The following is a 23958-nucleotide window of genomic DNA, read 5'->3' as shown; positions in this document are numbered from 1 at the left end:
TCTCAGCATTTCAACTTTCTTTGTTGAAATTGTTTTTCTAACTAGAGGAGTGTGCCGCCAGCTGGCCATTATACTCATGTAAGACACTGATGTGACTTTTCACACCCAGGAGCTGTACTGACCCCAATCTCCACATTGTTCTCACTTTGGTCCCCAGCAATAGATATGCACATTTTTAAGCAGATCAGATGAATAGTTGAGATAGTTGATGAACAGATGCCTTCATTTATTATTTATGTCTGAATCTGACCAGTGGTACGACACTCTACACTGGATTAAGATCCTTTTCATTAAAATGTACTTTTAATATCCTGGCAAAGGTTTGCCTTCTTAAAACACAAATCATAGGAAATGCAATAAACCAGCAGAATGGCAGCAGTATACTAAAAACTACCAGTGACTCCATGTTTAACATAATTTGCGAAGTGACTATGTAGGTTAGCTTGGTAGCACATGCAGCTTTGGGGTCAAATGTTGAAAAACACTGTATGAACTGCAACATCATGCACATGTCCCCTTCAGTCATTTTAATTGTATTATTATACAAGAAAATGACTAAAGGCTACTGTTTACTTTTATACTCTGATAAAGCAGCTGGGCTTTTTTTTTTTAAGTTCTCAGATCTTAACCAGAATATATCCAAGTCAAAGTTACAAGTTTGCAGTGGACTGTGATGTGATGCAGCTGTAATTACCTGCACATAGAAACAACAGAAATAACTTAAAAGGGGCTACATTTCATCTCAAATTTAATATTCAGCATACAACAATAACACACACACGCACAAGGGCCTGCATCAGACCCACAGAGAAGTATTCTGAGTGGAAGATTCAGCCAGATATTGAGAAGCATTTGTCAACAATGATCTAGTCCAAAAATATCCAGGATCGGTAAACATTCAAGTGAGGCCATTACACCGCAGTCCCCTCTTTCCTCTGTCGCTCTTGTTCCTGCGTGTGGAAATAGTCTTTGTTAAGTAGAACATCCCTCTTTAAAGGCAGGACGGGCTCCTCTGCCGCTCTGCTGCCTCCTGCTTTCTTCTGTTGTGCCAGCAGCATTGCGCGGAGCAGGGGAGGGTAGGCGACGTATCGGACGGGCGGCTCGGGCAGAGGCTCAAAGTCCTTAAACTGCTGCTCCATGTGTTTGGGAATCAGGCGCCAGTCATGGTACATCACCTTGTCCATCTCTTTGACCTCGCTCTCCTTTTTCCCTGCAAACGATAGTTTGTTTGGAGAATATTTACCAAATCACACATTTCAGGCAACACGGGTATTCATAAAATACTGATTAAAAATGGCTGTTACAGTAAAAACAAATAAGACAACACAGGCTACAATGACCATAAACAGTGATATTATTATTATTAATAGATAAAACTAATCTTACCTTTATAAGTGAGGATGCCCCACGCTTTGCCGTGATCCATGTTCTACAAAACACAAGGAATAGTTTCCATTCCTTTAGTAACAGGAATCTCACTTTTATCTAGCATAACAGTGTGCAGGCTCCATGCTCTCACCTCGGATGTGTAGTCCACCTTGACCTTGGTGATCTGCCAGTAGCTGGGCTCGGAGTGGTCCTCCAGCCAGGATTTGCGGGTGAAGAGTCGGCCCACTCCGAACAGCCTCATCCCGGCCAGCAAGGAGAAGAGGCGGCTCTCCCTGCGGACGTCCTGCCATGCTAACACCGGCAGCATCTTCCCCGTGAAGGGCCGTTTCATTGTCTCGTAGTCCAAGGCGTACTTCTGGGACTCCCGGGGCCGGGACTTGAGCTCTCTGTACGCCCGAATCTTCCGAGCCATCTCCGCGATGAGGCGAAGTCTCTTTTTCTTCACCATAACTGCGGTGTCTTCCTCACAGCTACGATAGACACGGGTCAGCGATTATCCTGAAAAATAAAAATAAATCATGTCATAGCTGATCTTGAATTATGTCTTTGACCTGTTAGAGTAACTAAATAAAAATGCAATCAAATGGAGAGCATCCTGTTAGCCGGTGTTCCCGGCTCCGTGCTAAATAACACCAGTTATAAGTCGTTCCAAACATTTGTTACCCATAGCAGTGAGCTACTATCGAAAGTGTTTAAAATCATTAAATATCTACATTAAATACCTGAAAACTCCCCAGAAGAGAACTGCCGCTACTTGACCTCCGCAAGCAAGGTGCAGAGCTTCCGACGCGCTCTTGGTCCGGGCATAAAATGGTCCGTGGGAACAGCCAGCGTGCTTTTGTTCCGTGTAAGGAGAAGTTCCGTCTTCATAAAAAATAATTTAAAAAAAATTAAGAAATGAAAAATTATCATTTTATAAGAGAGCTTAGATTAGCCAATAAAACGTATGCCAGGCAATCACACACGAACACAGTAAATACAAAGTATTTTAAAAGCAAAACCACCAATTAATGTGTTTTTAAGATGCAGTGGGTTTACTCAGTTTCCAAACAAATCCGTTTCATTTAAGTAACTTTATGTATTAATTTATTTGTTATAAATATCGATATTCCTTCCTTCTTATCTCAATAATTCACCGTTTAGTCCCCCTCTATGGAGGACCACAAGAGCCACTAGCCCGTCTGTCTTAGTCCAATTTTGCTTGCTGTATGTCCTTTTCCTTAAACCAAACGCAAAGAAAACTTACAGGCAGTTGAAATGAATGACAGGCGAAAACATATTTTGTGAGTCATTTTCAAAATTAAACCCCCCAAAAGAAAAGAAACTTCTTTTCAACTATATGTAATATTAATTGTTAAGCTTTCTTTAATGTGCATTTATAATAATCAATAATCAATATTCTGAAATGCAAATGCATTTAGGCATGTAGACAGAGACCTGCTCAAGTTTAAAGTGAGCATCAACAAAGGTGATTTAAGTGACTCTGAACTTTGGTTCTTAGTGTCAGAGGGGGGAGCTTTGAACATTTCAGAAAATGCTCGTCTGCTGAGATTTCTCCAGTCACCACAGAGCACCTTTAGGATGTTAAATGTTGAATCTACGCCACAATGAACTAAGTAGTTCTGCAGGCAACAGAGGGCCAAACTTGGGACCACTAAGGTGTACCTAACAAAGTGTCTGTGAGTGCAGATTAACACCAGACAGTAAACAAAGGACTTATCGTCATTACTAAAGAACACAGGAGGATGGGGAAGATGAGTGTGCTGTGAGAAATGAGACACAAACAGCAACGAGTCGCTGTCAGCTGCAGAAACATTCACAACAAAAACCCGACCTCTTTAACAAGCGCCCAATTGGCCAGCAAAAAACGAATTTGCTGCTACTAAATGAACGAATGGAGCCCATGCTGCATATTTAGCATTCATTTTATTTTCAGCTGAAAATCATGCTGATACAGAGAAAGGCAAGTGAAGGCCCTCACATACAGTATTAATAATATGACACAGTATAGAAGAAACACTTAGAATTTACAGTAAAACAGTAAGAAAAAAGTGCTTTGATGCATCAATGTGAAGACAAATTCATCTGCTGGACCACAATTAACTTCCTGGTGGTTACATTACTCTATATGGAGGACGAGGCGGCTGAAAGACTCAACTAGATGATCTGTGGCTCGTGAGTGATGAGCATGGTCCTCTGGTACTATCCCTGCTGCTCCATAATGACTCCCTAACCTCACCCACTGCCTCAGAGAATGCTTGTGTTGCATAGTACCTTAGGTATTTGTATCACTGTACTGAAACCAGGAACTTTGAGGACATCAGAAACGGGTGTCTGACCTCTGGGCAAAACACTAATGTTTCATTATTATGGTTTGCGACTACAGAGAATCTATTTACATATCTGACCCACATGTCTCACCGTACCCCAGGCTGTCATTCATGAACACTCAAATACTCATCAAGTACTCTCAGCTTCTCTATACTGAAAAACATTTATATACAAAAGTGTTTGTATATATTAGGGCAAGCTGCAAAACACAGCTGCAGCATGCATGTTTACTCTTTTATGGTACGTCCCAGCCATCAACAGTATAAAAGATGGACTAAGTGTCTCAGGTCTGAACAGAAGCCACCAGGGGGCGATACCTGTGGTTCCTAAAAGACTTCTGGTCCCATAGTAATCTCTGGGAAAATGCGCCCCCTGCTGAGAGATCTGTAAACACTTTGCTGCAATAGATTTAATGTTCTAAAGAGCATTAAATCTATTTTGTAAATTTGACTCCTTCCACAGTGCTTAGCAAATTTCTCAGATCACCTCCCAGTGAAAGGTTTACGCCACAGCTGCCCTAAATTATCAGTACTCAGGATTACCAAAATCCTAATGATTGGATTTTTTCAGAATATTTACGGTTTTATTTTTAAAAAAAAATCAGAAAAAAATAGCAAAGCACATAATTAATTTTTAACAATATGCCAAATTACAGTTATTTAAGCTTTAGTGATTGAATATTATGGTTGACTTTTTTATGACTGGTGGTCTGGTAAATTTGTTAAGCACTGCATGTGTAAGAAAGGTGGACATGCTCACATGCGCTTTTATAGTCAACTCCACCTCCTTCTCATTGCACTGGATACCAAAATGCCAAGACGGCAACAGCAGAAATTCTTGGTGACGCTATGTCCATCTTTTTTTTTTTTACCATTTATGGTCCCAGGAGATTATTGAAACATAACCTTTTCTAAAAGGTATAATGTCCCAATAATCGATGAATCAATCAAAACATGGCTACAGTCAGGTTTTTGGGCAGTGATGCAGTTTAGGTGATGTTGCTCCGTCCACTGCCTGAGTGGAAAATAAGATGTAGGCGAAGACATCTCAGGCCCATCCGTGTTACTTTTAAATGGTAAATGGCCTGTATTTGTATAGCGCTTTACTAGTCCCTAAGGACCCCAAAGCGCTTTACACATTCAGTCATCCACCCATTCACACACTGGTGATGGCAGCTACATTGTAGCCACAGCCACCCTGGGGCGCACTGACTGAGGCGAGGCTGCCGGACACTGGCACCACCGGGCCCCTCTGACCACCACCAGTAGGCAACGGGTGAAGTGTCTCGCCCAAGGACACAACGACCGAGACTGTCGGAGCTCGAACCGGCAACCTTCCAATTACAAGATGAACTGCCAACTCTTGAGCCACGATCGCCATTGAAAATGAGAGAAAAAAAGGATATTAAGTCTCTTGATACGTCTACACTTCAGTCACAGCTTGACTGCTTCACTTCAGATCGACTGTGGTGGTGAACAGAGCCAAAACAATCCTTTTCACAGACTCCTCGACCTCACTGTGCATGGTCTCAGTCTCAATGGTCATTGTAGCAGTAGTAGCACTGAGTCTGTCACAATGATGACACCTTTAGCCATATAAACCCATATTTGGACAAAGTGAACCGTATTCATATTAAACACATAGTGTGGGAGCCGATTACACAGCAGGAGGATGGATATCTTTCTGTACACAATTTCATATTTCCTATTTTCTGCTCATCCACTGCACTGAGTGGATTTAAAACACAGAGCTTGAACTTAATTCGGGGCCAGAAAAGCTGCTTTGACAAAGACTTTTTTTAAACAGACATACCAAAATAATAGCTTGATGATGGATCTAGAAAGAAAGAAACTTTGACTTTTAAAACATAAAAAGTAACAGCAATGAAAAAGTTAAAATATCAGCATTAAAAGGCTACACTAAATAATGCACACAGCTTTTTAGAAGGAAAAAAAAAGCTGGAAGCTAGATGGATGATGTCTCCGTGAATGTAGCATATAACAGATATTTTTCAAGAAATGACGATTATCTGATGTGTCGTGAGAGGTGCATGCTTTGCTCAAACGTTATCGCTTTTTTTTAAGGCTAAAAGCTGCAAAGTGCACTCAGGTTCATTTACTGTTAACTTTTAGCATTTAAGGAGCGAACAGTAGTTACAAAATATAGAATATCAGCTGATTCTGAGCAACATAGGAGAAACTTGCAGATGCCATTGAAACAAGTAACAAAGTCCTCTGATAACTCACTGACAACATTTAAAATGAGAAAAACAGACATTAAATGCAGGATACGGGATGAAAATACAGAAAATTTCTATACAGTATCTGTTTTTTTTAACCCTCCCCATATTGATGACCACCACATCCACCCATAACAAAATAACATGGTATATTTTCACCTTTTACTGAAGCTGGCTTTAATACTCGACATGTGATGAGCATGAAGAATGGCATGAGAGAAGATCACAGTTTTCCACCGACGTTTAGTTCCCTCCGCTCGACCGCCCTCGTTACTTTCTCCAGACGACACTAATAAAGAAAGCTTGAGGCAGTTCAGTAACACTACATCAGATGCCAAAGGACACTAATGTCTGCCAGGGAGGTAGGATGCGAGTCGCCCAGTCATGTCCAGCGGCATCTCTTCCTCTGACAGGCCTCCGGATCGGACGAACAACCCTCTGAGTCGCTCTCAGAGGAGGACGGTCCTGCCAAGGCGGGGACAGGCAAACGTGAGGACTGCTCAGCCCCATCTGGGGTTTCTTCCATTGTGCCGCAGTTAAGACTGAGCACCCAACCCAGTTTGTTGTGGAGCAAATGACGCAGGCCAGGTGGTAGGGGCAACACATCTAGGATGTCTATACAGTCTGGCACCAGCTGGCGAAGACGAGCACAGCACAGGTACAGCAGGGAGGTGGGTGCAGAGCAGGATCTGATGACCTTCATGCTGCTCTTTGCCGCTGTGGAGCACGCCATTGGATAAAACTTCTTATTCTGCAGCTCTGTAGCAGCAACTCCTGGATCAAGACAGGCGAGAAACCTGTATTATTGAGTTTCAGGAGCACACTGCAGTTCACATTCTTGTAAGATATTACAAGGTCTCCACTAAACAGCATCTGTTTCTTATGATTATAAAAACTCTTTCGCCTTTGCATACAGTTGACCTATTAGGGCTGAGTCACACAGGCTTACAAGCTGGTCCACAACACACTGGGAACCTGCAGTTAAAATGGAAAAAGGCTTATGAACTTATAGTGGTTGCTGGAGGTTGCCACCAGTTGCTAGGTGAAACTGGCTGCAAAGATTGGTCACCAAAAACCTCCTTATAATTGCTTTGGTTTCTAGCATTTTCAACTTTTCACACTTTCACTACCTCTTGGAAAGTAGTTGGTGAGTTTTTGCAGATAAATCTGCATCGTCTGTGCAAACTACAGGCAAAGGAAGCAATCTGCTATCAAATAAAGCAATTGCAAGGATGTTTGTGGTTCCAAGCCGTTTGCTGCTCATTTTGTAGACCTGTGTGACCAGGGACAAATCAGAAATAAATTAGTATTTATGTAATCTAATCAGTAGAAAATTTTCCACAAACCTATGCACTTTCGATTTTTGAAGAATGTAAGTGTGCCGTGCCACGTGTCCAAATGAACTCCAATGATGGAACCTTGACCAAAACGTGAGGAGAAGTTCATTTTGTCTCCTTTATGATGCAACAACCCTGGAAAATGAACAAAACCAATGATGTCTAAAATATAAAAACCCTTTTGAGCAACTACCGTTATATCAGGGGCACTTGTGTTTAAGTTACCAGTGTAAGAAAGCCCCCAGCTGTCTGCATCTTTTCCCAGCAGGCTGCAGAAGGTATGTCTGTATTTGTCCAGATTGACATCAGATGTACCGATACCAACCATCTGCGCAGAAATAAACATTTAGGCACAAATAAACATTTCTTCTGCTTCTAGGACAATTTTTGGTGACTGTAAGGAAAATACGAAGTCGAGCTTTACCATGTCTGTTCCATACACTGGGGACGTCATCTTAATTTCCCAGAAGTGCTGCCCGTCTGCAAGCTCCTTGGAGCCGCGGATTGCAGCTGTACCACAGCTGTATTCAGAGTGGAAGTTCACTTTGCGATTTTCGCAGCTCAGTAATGTTGCCGTTGATCGGCTGTTGGCATCCCAAACCCAATCAAAATCTGAAACATAACGAGTCATTTATTAAATAATAATGAGCATAAAAAAAGATGATGTACTGTGTCCTGCCCCAGCTGTCATGTACCTTGGTCATCCTCTCCACAGTGGCAGTCTTTAACCTGGAGAAAGCCTCGCAGACGAGGGTTGTAGCTGGTCTCTGCCTGGGAATCACAACCACAGTAGGACTCTCCGGTGACGGGTACTGCGCTGGGGACCGGTGGGACCATCACTGCTGAAAAGTCTCCCTCAGAGTCTGAATCACTTGCGTACTTTGGAGCAACAATGAAGAAATAAAAAGAGCAAAATGAACTGTCTGCAGTGTTATTTATGCACAGACTTCACTGTCAGCCTACGAAAAAATGCTAAATGGGGATGCTGCATTGGAGGAGGCAAACAATGCTTTCCATCAATATCCTTTCAGCATAGAAACATCTAGAGTAGGGGTGGGCGGTATAAACGGTATACGGTAGAAACTATATAAATTTGGCCAACGGTAGAGATTTTGACTATACCGCTCTACCGTGATAGCGCATGTTGATGGTGTCATCAAGCTGCACCTGTTTTGGTCGAAAGCTTTGCAGCGGCTGCAAACAACATCATCTGCAAATTATGCTGGGTGATAGTAATAGCAAAGAGATGAAGCACTTTCCGTACCATTGATTCATTAATGCTGAATTCTCTCGCAGCTGCTCTATTCCCATGTTGTTGCAGTATATTAATGACTAACCTTGTGGATGGATTATCTCAGTTGTTCTCCTGACTGAAGTTTGGTCCGTTTATAGCATCCTGCCATGCAATTGCATTTGTCCCTAACCAGCAGAAACCCTCATGTTAACTTTTATCGAGCGGAAAAAAGTTAGTCCTTCAGCTTCACTGTGCTAATGTTATGCTAACATCGATCACGTAGCATATCATTATATACCAGCTAGCTCAACTTCAGTAACCCTACAAACGTCACTGCTGTTTAGTTTTCGGTCTTCATTTATGTTGGAAGTGATAGCAGAGCTGTACATCTTAATTTTTTCAGAAATCTCTCAGTCAGAACATGGCATATCATGTTTAGGTGGAAACTAGCGAGCTAACTTCCTGCTAACTTCTAACTCAGTTGAATTTAATAAATTTTAAGTTTTCATGGATGCCTGGATGTTAAACTTAATTGTTACACCTGGTAAAGCAGCAACACTGATCATTTTATTAAAGATTATTAAAGAATTTAGACAGTTTTTAACTCTCAGTGATGTTGCAGTGTTCGTTTGACTTTGGGACCTGAAGAAGATGGAGTTTTGGAGCCAGATTACTCCGCAAGGTAGCCGTAATGCTCCAGCAATCCATCAAGCCTACCAAAGTCGTACTAAAACATTTTTGACAGATTTCTGCGCCATGTACCACATAAAATCGTTTCGAGGTCAGTAAGCGCAACCAGAATTCATACAAAAGGCGCACTGTCGATTTTTGAGAAAATTAAAGGATTTTAAGTGTGCCTCATAGTGTACAAAATACGTTATACAGAAGAAAAGAATATATCGCGATATATATCGTTACCACACATGTTTCAAATTATACCGTAATATGGATTTTAGGCCATATCGCCCAGCCCTAACCTCAAGGCGATCATAGTTCCATTCTTCACTCTCAGAAGCCAACACAAGGGCCCGGGCATCAGCATCCCTCCGTATGCCTCCCCACACATATCTCCATGCACGACTGTTCCTGCTTCTCCTGGACATGGCAGCAGAGTCTCACTGTAGGAAGAACCTGCCAGTCTGCTGAGGTTTAGTCCAGATGTTGGAAGAACAGCATCAGTCCAGCTGCTGAAAGACAACAATGCAATATGATTATCTTGAAAAAAACAAAAAAACAAGAACTCACATTAACTGAGCTGCTTTTAGTACTGAACGACAGAGGCGTGCATCTGTCTGCAGACCCCGTGTGACGTATAATGTGTATTATTCATATATCCTGGCTTGTCTGTATGGCAACATTTCCTACACCACGCATTTGTAGTACTATATTTTAAATTAATCCTGCAACCCGACCTCGAATCTCATGTTTAATATATGTTATTTAAGACATTTCAGAAAGCATTTTCAGAGCAGCATTAGCCGTATCCCACTGAAACATCCCCTCTGTATCGGCTAACGCTTACACACATCACCATTAGCATAGGCTAACTTTGTCCACAAATAAATTATATCACAAGTAAAAATTATTACCCCCTTGTTTATGTAGGAGACTATTTTTCACAAATAGCAATTTTTTTAAACTAACACAAACAGCTAAAGCTAGCTACGTGGCTAGCCAGCAGAGCCGCGCATGTATGAACATGTTAGCTGGTAATAACAAGGTCAGAAGCACTTTACTGGTTATTATCGATACGTATTTACATTGCAACACGGGAAATACATCTAAGGCACATAAGGTCGCAATTTATCTGATGACATGCATCAAGAAATCGGTCAAACCTGTTTAGGCTAGCTAGTTAGCTTTCGTTAGCTAACGCTTCTACCATTGCTGAAAAATAAAAGCGAGACGTTCTTATTACCTGACTGTTGGTCACATTCAGTTTCTACATAAAAACCGCTAAACCCGCAAAGACGTCGCCCCTTGAGTGTCTCGTATTACAAGCTAGTTCAGACAAGACAGCGCGCCGGGCTTCTGTTTTCCATGACCTACTTTTCATGAGTGCGACCGTAAACAATAACAGGCAGGCTGAGGAGGAGCTGCGGCGCAGGAAGTTTTCTGCACACATGACAGACTCCTGTCATCATCTCAGCAGCCAGGAGTGACTGGAGTCATTATACTCAGCCGTAAAAACAGCTATCCACCGCAGTGGAGAACGTTTAGGGCATTAACGTGGTAAAATACTGCAAATTTTGGTATCGATCCGACACCAAGTAAATAGAAGGCCCTTATTGCCGATACCAATAACGCCCATAAAGCCAGCTGAAGGCGAATGCATTGTGTCATGATTTATTGGATGAATTATCACTGATTTGCACATTTTGAACAATAAATCACAAGTTTTTAACTTTCTACAACTTATTTACTTATTTGACACAACAAAACACACATTTCAGGTTTTCACATATTTTGAAACTGGGTTTTTTGGAGACTCTGAGTGTAAATGTGCCCGCTTAAAGGACTCTGGGTCAGCCTCTGTTAATGGACTTTATAGGTTATAAATTAAATAGATGTGACAGTCAATACAAAAAGGTTCTGACATTTTTCATGGTGCATGCTTGAGACATGTGCTACATACTGAACTTAGAGGATAGAAACAAACTATTGATCTAATCTGCTAGTATTGATCAATACCAATATCAGCGCTGGTATTGATACAGTCAATAGGATCACTATTTATTCTCGGACTTCATTAAATTAGCTTTGCGTGATAGAAGTTGAACATAATCCTTATTTATTTAATGTTGGGCCTCATCTCAGCTGCTTAGCAAATCCACTGGACTAATAAAGTGTCCGGCTGACTCACTGGACACTTTATTAGAAACCCCCTGTCACCTGCAGAACAGACTTAATTGTTCATGGCATAGATTTTGTCAACAGTCCTCCATATATCCCATATTGACTTGGCAATATCACAGAGTTGTTTGCAGATTTGTTGTGAATCTTCTATTCCACCACCTCCCAAAAGTGCTCTATATGATTGAGGTGACTGTGGAGTTCATTTGAATATAATTATTTCAGTATCACGTAAAAAACCACAAAAAAAACCCCCACAAAAAAAACAAAACAGTTTGAGATTATTTGAGCTTAGTGACATAACATCCTGCTGGAGTCTCAGCAGTGCTCAGGTAGGTGTTTTACATGATGCTCAGTTATTACCAAAGGCCTGAAGTGTGCCAATAAAATATCGCCCACATCATTACACCATTAGCAGCAGCCTGAATTGTTGATACAATGCAGGATAGATCCATGCATTCATGTTATTTATGCCAAATTCTGATATTACCACCTGAATGTCAAGACTCATGAGACCAGGTAATGTTACGGACCAGACAGACATTCTTTCTAAAGACCAAAAGTAAATAACTACTTTTATCAATATAAGAACGTGTAGCTGAAACTGTTTGGGGTAAAAATACCCAACATATTGGCCAGTTTTAGATTGCATTTAAATGTTTAGGTATCCGCTGTCTGCTTTCCTTTTGCAGTGTTTGGACATTTCATTAACAGATACACTTTAAAAATAAATACTGGACAGTGAGATTCTGGAGGAGGTTGAGTTTTATTTGGAAATCTGACAGGCATGGCTGAACAGTGAGCGCTCACCTTCAACAAAATAAAACAAATCAAGACAGCAGCACTACAGGTAAACGATACAAGTGTCTGAGGACGTCATATTAAACATAAATCCACTTGCATACATTATGTACTCAGATCATTCACGCACACGCACACACACTGTCAACTCCATATGAACATGTGGACATCCTCCATTAATATTCACACTACATCCAGAGGAATTCCAAGCACTTATAACAATTACCCACAGTGCAATTAATCTAACTATACACAGATAATTTATATATTTTTTATGTATATAGGGTATTCAATAAACAGTACTCCATTTAGATAGCTTCAAAATCTTCATAACTGTCCATAAATAGTGAAAAAAAAAAGTTTCAAAAATGGTCCCAGAAAAGAACATGAAAAAATAAAATACTGGTGTTCACGATATCTTCAGCAGTCTTAAACAGAGGTTGACAATATAAACCACAACAAAAAACAAAGAAACAAATAAATAAATGAATACATAAATAAACCAAAGGAGGGGAATGGGCAGAGGGGGGTAAATGTTGATACTCACACTCACAGCACAGACTGGTTACTACATTTACTGGGGGGCAGGGGGGCTCTGGATCACTGTACAGTTTAAGATCAGACAATAAATCAGGCAGACTGTCCACACATCATCCCACAACACACAGTACATGTTCATGCCCGTTCTGTACGCACAAGACCTGACACAACTGGATGGCTTTAAACAATATGGATAGAAACCTATCTGAGGACAGAGCTATCAAAGTCGAACGCCAATGTGTTTCTGTCGCCATCCCGTCCTGTCAGACCCACCGGCTGTAATGGAAGTAGGTGAAAATCTCCTATTTGTTCTTGCTGCTCTGATGTGGAATGAATGAGATGGTGGCATGATGGAGACACTTATTTTGTAGATAGGATGAGGGCCACAATGAGCCCGTAAAGACCCAGCACCTCGGCAAAGATCAGGATCAGGATCATGCCCACGAACAGCCGAGGCTGCTGAGCGGTCCCTCTCACGCCGGCGTCACCCACGATGCCGATGGCGAACCCGGCCGCCAGGCCGCTCAGGCCAACGCTCAGACCGGCACCGAGATGCAGGAAACTCCTGTTGAAGAGAAGCAGTAGAAAATACTTGTTTTGTGAAGTTAGGAGCATTCACAGCCTGGTTCTGCCACAGGTTTCTTCTGTTAAAAGGGAGTTTTTCCCCTTCCCTCTGTTGCCAAGTGCTTGCTCGTGGCAGTTTGATTGTTGGGGTTTTCTCTGTATTATTGTAGGGTCTTCACCTTAGAATATAAAGGGCCTTGAGGCGACTGTTTTGTGATTTGGTGCTATAGAATTGAACTGAAACATCTTTTTTGTCCATAGGTTAGAAATACTCAGTGAGTTTTATATGTAGCATCAAGTTGTGCACTGAAACTATGTTCACTCCTCTCTCTTGTTCCTCCTTTTAAACTTGCATGAAAAAATATGAAAGAGGGTGCAGAGATGAGCAGTTTCACTCTACATGTTTTTGTTGTTGTATTTGCTGCTTTTTAGCAATTCTAAACAAAGGTCTGAATAAAAGCGCTGAATTCTGAAAAGAACAAGCCCAGTTTCAAATCTGCAATCTTTCTATGCATTATTAATAACTGGACTACATCAAATTGCTCAACAAGTCTTCACAGAAAGTGGCATGTTAAGGACTTGAATGACACGTTAGACACAGACAATGAAATTCAGATTGTTATTTTACTGTAGCATCACTATATGACAAACAAACAAAGATCCTTATGTATGAGAAGTTTAGCTTACTTGTAAAGAGAGACTCTCTCAGATATGTTGTTCGCTATCAGCACAGCCACCACCAGCCCGTAGATGGCAATGATACCTGCCATGACTACAGGAATGATAGACTTCATGATGAGCTCTGGCCGCATCACAGACATGGCAGCGATGCCTGTGCCGCTCTTTGCCGTCCCATACGCTGCTCCTAACGCTGAGAAAGAGAGACGATAAATCTGCGTTAATGAAGCAAAGCTCTGAGCTTTATCTTCTGAGGCACGTTGCAGAGAGGATGAGAAATTCGACTGACAGTTCTCTCTTGCATTTCACCTACTTTTTAGCTTTCCTCACAAACCATCTCAGAAAAACTGCATGGAAAATGTTATAAGTTGTTAGACTGTGAAGTCTCGCTACGCAACACAACACCGCCCACTTCACTACGTTATGTCTCTGTTCATGACTAATAATGCCACCGATGGGCGCTCGTCCAGCAATTTTGCCCTCCGCTCTGCTGTCACCTCGCATTTCACTGATGCCCGCTCGGCTCGTCACACTGCCATGAATGCTGCACACACCAAAATATGACAGTTTATACGTCTACAACAACTCTGCAATACACCCAGGCATTTGCAGGAATCTCAACCTGTTATTTTATCTGCATTTCCTGCTGCTGTTGATCACAAACTGCCTCTGCTTCTTTATCACTGTCTACTATTTGCATGCAATTTCATTTGTTTTGCATTAGAAAACCCTTTGTGTTCACAGTAAACGTGTACAGTACACGTTTACTGTGAACACAGTAAACGTTCATTTGCACAGTGCAAATGAAGACCAGAAAAGTGAGCAGCATCATCTAAAAATTATGCTTACTTGTGATGATTGAGAGGTGATAAATGGGCTGTAACTATTGACAGAGCTGTTCTGTATTTTAATAGGTTGTATCTTTAAACTAAAGGGGATTTATGCGTATATTTATTCTGTGCTCAGTATGATTTCTACAATCCCATCACATGCACTTAAACAGCTGCATGAACATTATTATTAAATACAGAGTGGGTGACTTGCAGGTCAGCCCCTCTGATCAGAAGGCGGCAGAGGTTCTGCCACAGAGCGGTGGCGTTCACATTTCAAATGTTTTTAATCCAGTGCATTCAGGCGCTGTTCTTCAACACCTGGAGTGCGCAGATCGGTGCTGGGCAATTCCTCATCATTACATGTGACTTTGCTGGCTGCGAGCAGTGAGCAGCTGTGAACACGGCATGTCTGCAAAGACGACTCGCTCAGTGGGGTGGATGAATAAATAATAATGGTACAATAGCACACAGCTTTCCTCACTTCCCACTTGCTTGGCTGTGCAGTCACATTTACAGGCAATGGACCTCTCTGTAATATCCACACGCCTTTTGCAGTGAGATGTGTTGGATATGACGAGGGTGTTCAGCTACACAGGTGAACCATTTTCTTAAAAGTAACACCGGGGCTTCGTGTCTATAAATCGTGGACTGGATAAACAAAGAACAATCATACATCTCAAGTTGGCATTTTACTGAGTGTGACAGTAATCAAACTCAAATAATGAAGCTGTATGAAGGGGCTCCTAAATGCCTGTGGTGTGTAAAATGATGGGTTACTGAAGTGCAACCAATGCACAGTTTGTGCTGAAGTTAGAGGACACCCAAGGTTATTTTTTCCTCCCAAAACACTTTTAAATATTTTAAGGGTCACTGAGAAAGAGCTAATATTAAACTTGATGTCAGGCTCATTAAACCGAGTTGTGATTAAAAGCAGGCCAAAAAGCATCAAAGGTTGAAGAGCTAATATTTATAAGAAATATTATTTAATTAATAATTTTCCCCATACTGCTCCAAGTTGTCTTTACGCAGCCTGCAGAAAACGTGAAAGCCTAAAAGAGAGCAAAGGTCACACAGGTATGCACAACTTAAGCAGCAGGCACACCTCAATGTGTGAGGAAGTCTGTAAACTAATTTAGATTAGGTGTTGGCCACACATCCAGGGCCAAACAACACAGTTTGAATGCTACAGCCATTTCTGGGCTAATGTTAAATATATGTTGCTGTTTCATCAGTGCAAAAACCAGTCTGTCACGAACACAGTCGCTTGCATCAGCAAGAATTACCATCACTTGATTGGCTTAACTTTGCCAAAAAAATGTCTCCCACCAAGAGCACACTGTGAACCTTTCGGTGGGTGTGCTCCACACTGCACGACAGGCGGTGCAAATGAATGGGTGGGTTTCCCCCTTTTAATTTCTCCAGTTGATCTTTAGGCCTCCGATGCTGCCTCCCCTCCTGTAACACAGGAGCTCATTTAAACCAATAAAACCTCGGCAACCTTTAGCGAGGATGCCATGTTTCCTCCATCAAGATCTCTGGCCTTCCCGTTTCCGTGAAATAACCCCATTATGGCAGATTACAGATGGCCTGACCAGGTCAGCTGCCACCTCCGTTGATGGGTGTGCGTCACCAACCAGCAGCAACCGGGACACATAGTTACAGCCTGGCTCACGCAGAGGGAGGCAGCCTGCAAGAGCAAGGTGAGGACAGCGGCTTGATGTCGATGGAATCCCTCCCCCTTGCCCTCGCCTCTCCTTCGCAACGCATCCCCTGGCAGGTGTGCGAGTCGAGAAAGCGCCGGGGATTCTCTACGCTCAAACCCTGCCGCTGGTTGATCTCTAACATCACCCACGAACTCAACACCTGGCCGAGCTAACCAGCCGTTAGCGTTATGACAGCGAAAACGAGGATGCCAAGATGAAGAAGCTGGTGTAGTTACCGCTGAAGACCATGGCCGCAGAGGCACCCATCACGGCGAAGAAAGGCGAGTACTCGGGGCTCTCCTCAGAAGACATTCTCGCACTTTTTCCTCAGGGCGATACGGCTACGGAGCAGACGGACTTCTCGTCAGGGTTTCCCCTATCCCACCTTGGGCTTCCGGGCAACTTAGAACACTAGGAGGGGGCGACAACGTAGCGGACAGCAAAAGGACCGGTGTAGAAGAGGGGAAAATGGCGAAACGGAAAAAGTCACGTGGCCAACCACCCAGGAAGGTTCCATTTAGAGATTTTCCCGGGGGGTAAGGGAGTGGGGTGCTCGACACAAACAGACACTAATATAATATAACCAATAATACAACTGCTGATTAATACATACACATTGAAACATATTACATAATAAAATATCGTTTGTAAATTCAAGGCAATTGAAAGTGAATTTCAAATTGATTGTATGTCACATAATGCATTTATTACTACAACATGCTATATGAGTTTTTTCGCCCCGTCCATGAAATATGGTACGCTCTGCTGCTGCTGCTGCAAGCTGCACTGACTGCGGTTGAAACGCTAGTCGTCACTGCAAGCTGGCGTATTAACTATTAGGTTTAAAATAAACAGCAGACTCCACCAAAAGCGGCGTCTGCACCCTATAATTTAAAAATACAACAACAAATAAACAGCTTAATGTGGACACAGCGAGAAAACACAGTAACCCTGAGTCCATATTAACCATTAACGCCATCCATCCATCCTCCAGCACAGGAGCCTACAGGGCATGTCTGTGGTGTGCTGTTTTCTGCAGGGCAATACCTTTCAGGGACATTTGGATTTAAAATAAGAGCAGAAACTCTTTGGGAGACCAAATATCAAATAACTACTCAAGAAACTAAGCAAAGCTTAAAGATGCACCCCGGAGTCGTCATTTCAAGGTGACACCAACATGAAAATGGGTGTTTCTTATATCAGCTAAAGGGGTCTTCCACCCCAAAATATAGACTTACTCAAACTTTGATTTTAGTCATCTTTAAATTTGATCAGATCCTGATTACATGTATGTTTGCTGTGATTAAAGAGAGATTGTTCTGCAAAATATTTTGTTACTTTGCCATGATGAATAATAAAGTTTGAGCCAAATCAAATCAGCTTAATCACAGTAGCTTGTTTTACTGATTTTACTGCTGTATTCCACTGAAGGGTCAGAGATGAATCTGTGTCGATCACTAGTAAATGTTCACATATTTGAAGCTGAGTTTAAATCCTCATGAATTTCATTCTCTTGAAAGCCATAAGTGTCTTAAAAGCAAGGCATTAAAATTCTCTTCTGACACTTTTGGTTCAACCTTTTTATAAAAACACATTCATCGGTTTAAATGGTGGAACATTTTTAACTCATGGTGTTACATTTTGATTTCCTTCTCATCTAAAAGAGATGTATGACTCAAGCAGCATTCAGCACCAGCTAAAATTCCTTTTAGATACCGTTTGTAAGTTAATTTGCTAAAACAAACAAATAAATAGAAAAAAAAATAAAAGGAGTAGTGCACATCTTGTAAAGCTGTCAATCCAGCACCTTCCAGCTCCACCCCGACTTTGCTAGGTAGATTTAACGTATTTAGTCTCCCAAAGGATGTATTTTATTTCCTGTATTATTTCCAGATAGGCGAGTGGATTCATATGTGGGCTTACCTCCCACTGCACAGCTTTTCTTTATGGAAACTTGTATGATGCAGTATAACTGAAAATTCAGGAGATCCGTGAATTTGTTCACTTTTCTCACATGAATCAAATTACAAAACACTCACAGGCATGAAAAGGTGAACACATAGCAGCTGAAATTGTACTGCACACACATGACTGTCAGCAGCCTCTCCAGCAAAGGATTAGCTGTTGGAGCCCATTCATGTGACACGTGTGTGTTTAACATATGATCACCGCCTCTTTACATTTTTATTCTCTTTAGGGAAATGTGATCTCCCTGGCAGGTCCAATGCTAGCTCACTGATAGAGTAGATTTCATTTTAATGCTTATTTGTGTAGTCCATCAGGGCTTTTGTACACAATCATTAATCACACAGTTTGTGTCTTAAATTGAGTTCATCTGCTCATTTGTATTCTATTTTGAGATGTGCAGGTAAACAGTGTGTTACCGCAGCAATTACTCCACTTAATTAGCCCACAGACATGTGTAAATGTCTACAAATATTTTTTAGGTATTCTACATCCTTTATGGAATAGATGTCTGAATTCTGCAGCAAAACAATTCAAATTTAAAAATTTTAAACTACAAAACCAGTTGTGTCCACAAATTGATTTATTGCAGAGTTATAACATGCCTTAAAGGTTAGAAGTTAAAGGCACTTAAATACAGTGATGATGCTCTTAGAAATACTTCGTATCATTGTGTTTCTTTATGAATCCCCCTTGCACAAAGGTTAGTGAATAAATCCAGCTGATATTTTATGTCACCAGCTCTCATAGAGGTATATTTTTGGTTTTTTGAGACAGGCGCAGGTTGTTCCAAACACCTCTGTGAGCTCGCCACAGTTCTGCTGTGGATTTACTGTATCCGCGTCTTCTGTGTCTTCATGTAATCCCAGAGATCAGGGCTCTGTGGAGGCCAAGCCATCTGTTGCTGGATGAAGCTACTTGTTCCTCCTCACAGCTGAACACAGTGCTTTATGCCTCTGGCTGTATTTTTGGACTCGCTGTCATGCTGTAAAATAAATCTGGGTCTGATCGGATGGCACTGAAATGAGAGCGGTAAGAATTAAAGGTGATAAAATCTCTGCACAGCACTGGTGTCTAAACATAACTACACTACAGCACCACCTGCTGGCTGACTTCCAGCACCATCTGTTGGCACAGAGTCGGATTTGTTACACAGACGGCGAGAGCTCCGCTGACATGCGTAAAAAGACATTTTCTTAAAAAGCTGCTGTTATGTCATAAAAATGCAGCCACATCTGAACGTTTTCTGAACACAAAGGAATTTGAGCCGTAAATAAAGGCAACACAACTATTATCAGCATCACTAATACACTGAAAAAAAGGGACTGGCCATCTCTTGGATTTATGTAAGCATCTTGCATGTATTTAACACAATTGCCTCATGTTTTAAAGTTAAATGTAACTATATAGTGTAAAAACTACATGATATGCAGAAAGGGTGTATTAAATTGTTCATATCATGTTCAGGTGAAGTAAGTCAATAAGATAGCAACGTTAAATCTCGTGAAACCACGCGTGATTTCATCTCGCGGGCTTTGGATCGTGGTTTAAAAAAGGCATCCATCTCAGTCAAGTCGAGCAGCCAACTCTACGTTTTTGGTATGTCTTGATTTTTTGAATTAATATTTACCATATTTCAGACAAATGTAGTTAAACGTCTAGAGTGTCGCCATGTAACATGCTAAAAAAGAGCCGTTAGCTTATTTGCTGTTTTATCTGTTGTCAAAGAATTGGCGCTTTTTCATTTGAATTTGTCTTTGGCACAAGAGCCGTAATATCACATTAAACCTAATTACGAGGCACTCATAACATAATTTGGTTTTCTGTGTGAATAGATTTGCCAGCTGACTCTTCAGTTACATTGTGTATTTACTGCACCGTGGTGTTAGTGAGATTTTGGACATTGAACAGCTTTAGCTAATATCATCAGCGGCATTATGCTAGCTTACATCCCTACCCCTCCTGGCCTCACCTGCTGTCCTTTTGTTTTTGTTTTTTTTTGCTGCACATTGAGAGACGACCTCTATTCTGCATTTCACCAGGAGTCAGCTGATGGATTGTGGGTTCAAGGTGTTATGGTAAGAAAGTATATTCTATTTTCGTTTCTGTAACTTAATTATAATAGGTTTTTTATAATTATTAGGTGCATGCATACTCACCCTATTAATACAACTGAGAAATCCAAAATCTGCCATAGGTTTAACTTATACCTGTATGTATTGCCAGAAAGGTGATTACTGGACTCGCATTAATGCACACTTGAACTAAAATGAGGTTGTAACTTGTGGGTTGTTGGGTTGCAAATCAGAAACAAACATCTTTGGATTTTTTTTAATCCCATAAGATCTGGAAACACAGTTTTTATTCAACAAAACATTACTGATTAACCAAGCACAGTGCCTGCTGTTATTTCAAAATAATTTTATGTCATTTCAGATAAAATGCAGCATTCCAGTGCATCCCAACCATGCCTTTACAGTCAAGGTTTCTGACGGAGCTGAGTTTCTCTCTGACAGTCTGCTGAAAGTGTTTGCAAAGTGATCGGGGGAACAGGGCACAAAGCTAAAGGATGTAGCTGCCATTATGACAGTAAGAACTTTAAAATTCTTTAACTACAAAGTGTATATGTATTGCATTAGGTCAGTAAAATTTTTATGCTACATCCATTGAAACAGTCAACTATTACCTGTGAGTAATGATTCCACTAAAAGGATGCCATAATTTTCGTCATGCATTTACTGGCCCACTGAGAAAAATTTATCTTTTTTTAAAAATAAATGTTCTGGAAACTATATATCCATAAAGTTGATGTCAAACAGGAACTTTTGATATTGCTTTGTAGATGCTGGTGTTGCATGTTGACTGGTTTAAAAAGTCAAGAGTTTTTGTCTGGGATCATTTTCTTCTGTGCTACTGAAAAGTTCACAAATCTCTGTTTTCTTTGTTATAATAGTCAAGGATGACATTAATGCTCGGAGTCCCTCATCAAAGTGCTCCGCATCTGTGTGAAAGACAATTGCAACATCTTGGTGCAGGAGTTCATGGTGAGTGTTTTATGAGTAGATTGTGGCTTTGCAACATTTAAAAATGCATTTAGTTATCCACTTGATCCTCATTGGACTGGTTAGGACCAGTAGTCCTCTTTAATAATTTGAAGTTCACATGAGGCCTGGTAGTGAACTCGGCCGCCGGCCCTTGAGGCCCCACCCCCACCCCTGTATTAGGGGTCACATCAGTGTGAAAAAACTTTAAATTTGTCATTCTAATGAACAAAGGAAAATCCCACCAATATTTACATTAGCTTTTGTTTGAAAAAGGAAAAAAAAAAAAAAGACCAACTGACCAACAGCTAACCAAATTGTGGGGCTGAAAGTCTAAATTCTAACATCTTCTGAGTGACATAGCCTGGATTTCTGATGGGCCGGTGTCTTTCTAACAAAAACTAATGTAAAGCATTTGAAATTATGTTTTTCACCCTCTCTTAGAAACTCTGTTAGACCATGAATGGCAGCATGGCAGGCCACTCTTTGGCTATAGCTATTTACTATGTTGCTTGCATTGGTTTAAATTACTCTAACATTAGAACTGGTAGATTCAAAAGAGATGAGTTTAAAAAGGAATCTTAAAGAAATGTTTTGTGTTTAACCAGGACTTGACTGAGGCCACTGCACAGATTGAGAAAACCACAATGAACATCTGTCTCCAGAGATGCGCCAGGCAATGACTTTTCTGATGTTGTTCTTCAAGATCTGGATAACGTGACCTTTGCAGTAGCCATGCTGTTTGGACCTTTTTTATTCCTTCAACATGAGTTACCCATCACAACTCTGCTACACTTTTGAGGTGATTCAATGGGTGGTAATGGAGTTGGATGCAACTCAGCTCTCAAGAAAAGCTCACAACTAAGACAAAACTGCTCCTGCAACGAAGCTCACTGTTATGCATGTGAGGTGACCAGCTCTAGGTGAGAGGACATTTAAATCTCACACTTGTTCTGCTGCATTTTTGAAGCTCAATTCCAGGAACGGATCGCAGGGTTCATTTTTATATACTCTGCAACTGCCATGAGGACGAGCTGTTTTTTGTTGTTGTTTGTTTTTCCTTTTGCTCTGTACAAGTTCTCTGTCTGTTTGGCAGCATTTTTAAATTTCTCTTTGTATTTTTTCTTTCTTTTACTAGTGAAGAGATGTAGCGTGAACAGTTATACAGTCTAAATATCCCATATGGGTCGTGTGAAATGGTATTTTCAGTTTCATTCAGTTGAAGTAAAGAACGTTGAATATTTCTAAGTGTGCTGTTTTGAACCAAGATGTCACAGTATGATCAGTGCTGTAATTTTTGACAGTCACTGTATCAATGTTATTTTTGCGTCTCTTGAATAAAGTTTTTGACCTGCAAGTGCTAATTTCTTTAGTTATTGGGGTAAAATGGGTAATGTTAATAGGAAGGTGTTTGCCAATTCAGTAACCTAATTTAATGTTAATGGAAACTAACATTACCTCAAATTGTTTAGTTATAATTGTTGTTTAACTGAATCTTGATGTCAGAGGCCTTAAATAGAATGTTTTGTATTGTTCTTTCCCAACATTTTTCAAAAGAAACAGTCTAATTTCTTTGCTGCGATTGATTCCAGAGAACACGGAAGAACTGACATTATTTAACTGTTGATTTATATAGATTCAGTAGTGGAGTAATGTCAGTTTAATTCTTTACCTACTGCAGTGAAATTAGACATGTTGTTTTGAAAGGTTACTGGTGGATGCCAGCAACCATCTTGGAAGAGAACAATACAATCTGTTATAAGGCCTCCATTTGAAAATTGTGTATTTGATACTAGAATATAATAGCAAAATGTAATTTGAAGATAACATGTAGTATTTAAGTGACCAAGTAGTATTGGGTAAAAGTTATTGAATCGTGTTGGGATAACGTGAGAAAATTGTGAAGGATTAAAATATTCCAAGAGCTCAAATTACTTCATCAAAACATGTTTAAGTCACATTTTATCAACACAAATTGCACAGGTTTATTGAACATGAATAAATTGTGTTAATTTAACTCAATGGTTTAAGTTGCTGCCAAAGCAAAACATCTGTGTGCAACAAATGTCCACCATTGAATTAAGTAAATCCAACAACATATTTTTTTCAGTGTAGGTGCAACTATTTAAAGTCTTTTAAATGTGCATTTTCATTTTAATATCACTATTTATGAAATTAAAGTAATGAAAACTGTTGACTTATTATTTGCAAAAATGTAGTTTTAAAGCTATGCAGGCCAATCTGAGTCCTACCTGTTTTTATGCAAATAAATCAGATTTAAAGTGATCTGCTTTGATAATAAGCCTGCTGGAAAACCTATTCTCCTGTCCATAAATGGTGCAACATTTGTTTGTGGGTTAAGCAGCAGAGATGAGTATGTGAGCTGGACCAATAAAAAGCCTGCTAAATCTTCTCTGCCAATGCCAAACAGCTCATTCTGCTACTGACTC

At 40.7% G+C, this 23958-nt stretch overlaps 3 protein-coding genes and 1 long non-coding RNA gene across 9 annotated transcripts; 1 reads left to right on the top strand and 3 right to left on the bottom strand.

Moving 5' to 3' along the window:
- Positions 1-731: 731 nt before the first annotated feature.
- mrps34 (mitochondrial ribosomal protein S34) lies at positions 732-2263 on the bottom strand. The gene is made up of 4 exons (XM_085270839.1): positions 2112-2263; positions 1520-1887; positions 1387-1429; positions 732-1210 (listed from the first exon to the last, which is right to left on the bottom strand). The coding sequence occupies exons 2-4, from the start codon at positions 1835-1837 to the stop codon at positions 912-914; spliced, it is 660 nt and encodes a 219-aa protein (XP_085126965.1). The 5' UTR covers positions 1838-1887; positions 2112-2263; the 3' UTR covers positions 732-911.
- A 1035-nt stretch (positions 2264-3298) lies between these two features.
- On the bottom strand, positions 3299-10669 carry spsb3a (splA/ryanodine receptor domain and SOCS box containing 3a). 4 transcript variants are annotated; one of them, XM_085270810.1, is made up of 7 exons: positions 10580-10669; positions 9508-9717; positions 7992-8175; positions 7721-7908; positions 7522-7624; positions 7306-7431; positions 3299-6733 (listed from the first exon to the last, which is right to left on the bottom strand). In XM_085270810.1, the coding sequence occupies exons 2-7, from the start codon at positions 9631-9633 to the stop codon at positions 6342-6344; spliced, it is 1119 nt and encodes a 372-aa protein (XP_085126936.1). In that variant the 5' UTR covers positions 9634-9717; positions 10580-10669; the 3' UTR covers positions 3299-6341. The 4 variants fall into 4 exon arrangements, with proteins under 4 accessions (XP_085126936.1, XP_085126935.1, XP_085126937.1 ...); XM_085270809.1 differs by having other exon boundaries at positions 10449-10587; XM_085270811.1 differs by having other exon boundaries at positions 9508-9714; positions 10449-10584.
- Positions 10670-12130: 1461 nt separating this feature from the next.
- atp6v0ca (ATPase H+ transporting V0 subunit ca) lies at positions 12131-16958 on the bottom strand. Its single transcript, XM_085270808.1, has 3 exons — positions 16739-16958; positions 13976-14159; positions 12131-13289 (listed from the first exon to the last, which is right to left on the bottom strand). The coding sequence occupies exons 1-3, from the start codon at positions 16812-16814 to the stop codon at positions 13085-13087; spliced, it is 465 nt and encodes a 154-aa protein (XP_085126934.1). The 5' UTR covers positions 16815-16958; the 3' UTR covers positions 12131-13084.
- A 9-nt stretch (positions 16959-16967) lies between these two features.
- Positions 16968-22864, top strand: LOC146575891 (uncharacterized). Of its 3 annotated transcripts, none has more exons than XR_014892185.1 (5): positions 16968-20066; positions 20510-20545; positions 20904-21056; positions 21421-21511; positions 22117-22864. It is a non-coding gene; the product is annotated as an uncharacterized LOC146575891 (long non-coding RNA). The 3 variants fall into 3 exon arrangements; XR_014892184.1 differs by having other exon boundaries at positions 20482-20545; XR_014892183.1 differs by lacking the exon at positions 16968-20066 and having other exon boundaries at positions 20077-20545.
- Positions 22865-23958: the final 1094 nt, after the last annotated feature.

Source organism: Mchenga conophoros, linkage group LG4 (genome assembly GCF_057382185.1).
Source record: "Mchenga conophoros isolate Kocher_MC1m ecotype Shallow Benthic linkage group LG4, M_conophoros_male_GT1.1, whole genome shotgun sequence".
In the NCBI taxonomy this organism is placed as follows: domain Eukaryota; kingdom Metazoa; phylum Chordata; class Actinopteri; order Cichliformes; family Cichlidae; genus Mchenga; species Mchenga conophoros.
Note: the sequence above shows the minus strand (reverse complement) of the source record. Positions and strands in the feature narration are given on the sequence as shown.

What these genes read in the sequence shown, in the direction of transcription:
- atp6v0ca (XM_085270808.1), bottom strand. Translation starts at nt 16,814, where the DNA reads ATGTCTTCTGAGGAGAGCCCCGAGTACTCGCCTTTCTTCGCCGTGATG. An exon ending in TGCGGCCATGGTCTTCAGCG is followed by an intron (nt 14,160 to 16,738) that starts GTAACTACACCA and finishes TCTCTTTCTCAG; the next exon opens with CGTTAGGAGCAGCGTATGGG. An exon ending in GAGAGAGTCTCTCTTTACAA is followed by an intron (nt 13,290 to 13,975) that starts GTAAGCTAAACT and finishes TCTCTTCAACAG; the next exon opens with GAGTTTCCTGCATCTCGGTG.
- spsb3a (XM_085270810.1), bottom strand. Translation starts at nt 9,633, where the DNA reads ATGTCCAGGAGAAGCAGGAACAGTCGTGCATGGAGATATGTGTGGGGA. An exon ending in CTGGGGGCTTTCTTACACTG is followed by an intron (nt 7,432 to 7,521) that starts GTAACTTAAACA and finishes TTCATTTTCCAG; the next exon opens with GGTTGTTGCATCATAAAGGA. An exon ending in CAAAAATCGAAAGTGCATAG is followed by an intron (nt 6,734 to 7,305) that starts GTTTGTGGAAAA and finishes GTCTTGATCCAG; the next exon opens with GAGTTGCTGCTACAGAGCTG.
- mrps34 (XM_085270839.1), bottom strand. Translation starts at nt 1,837, where the DNA reads ATGGTGAAGAAAAAGAGACTTCGCCTCATCGCGGAGATGGCTCGGAAG. An exon ending in AGGTGGACTACACATCCGAG is followed by an intron (nt 1,430 to 1,519) that starts GTGAGAGCATGG and finishes TGTGTTTTGTAG; the next exon opens with AACATGGATCACGGCAAAGC. An exon ending in GGGCATCCTCACTTATAAAG is followed by an intron (nt 1,211 to 1,386) that starts GTAAGATTAGTT and finishes TATCGTTTGCAG; the next exon opens with GGAAAAAGGAGAGCGAGGTC.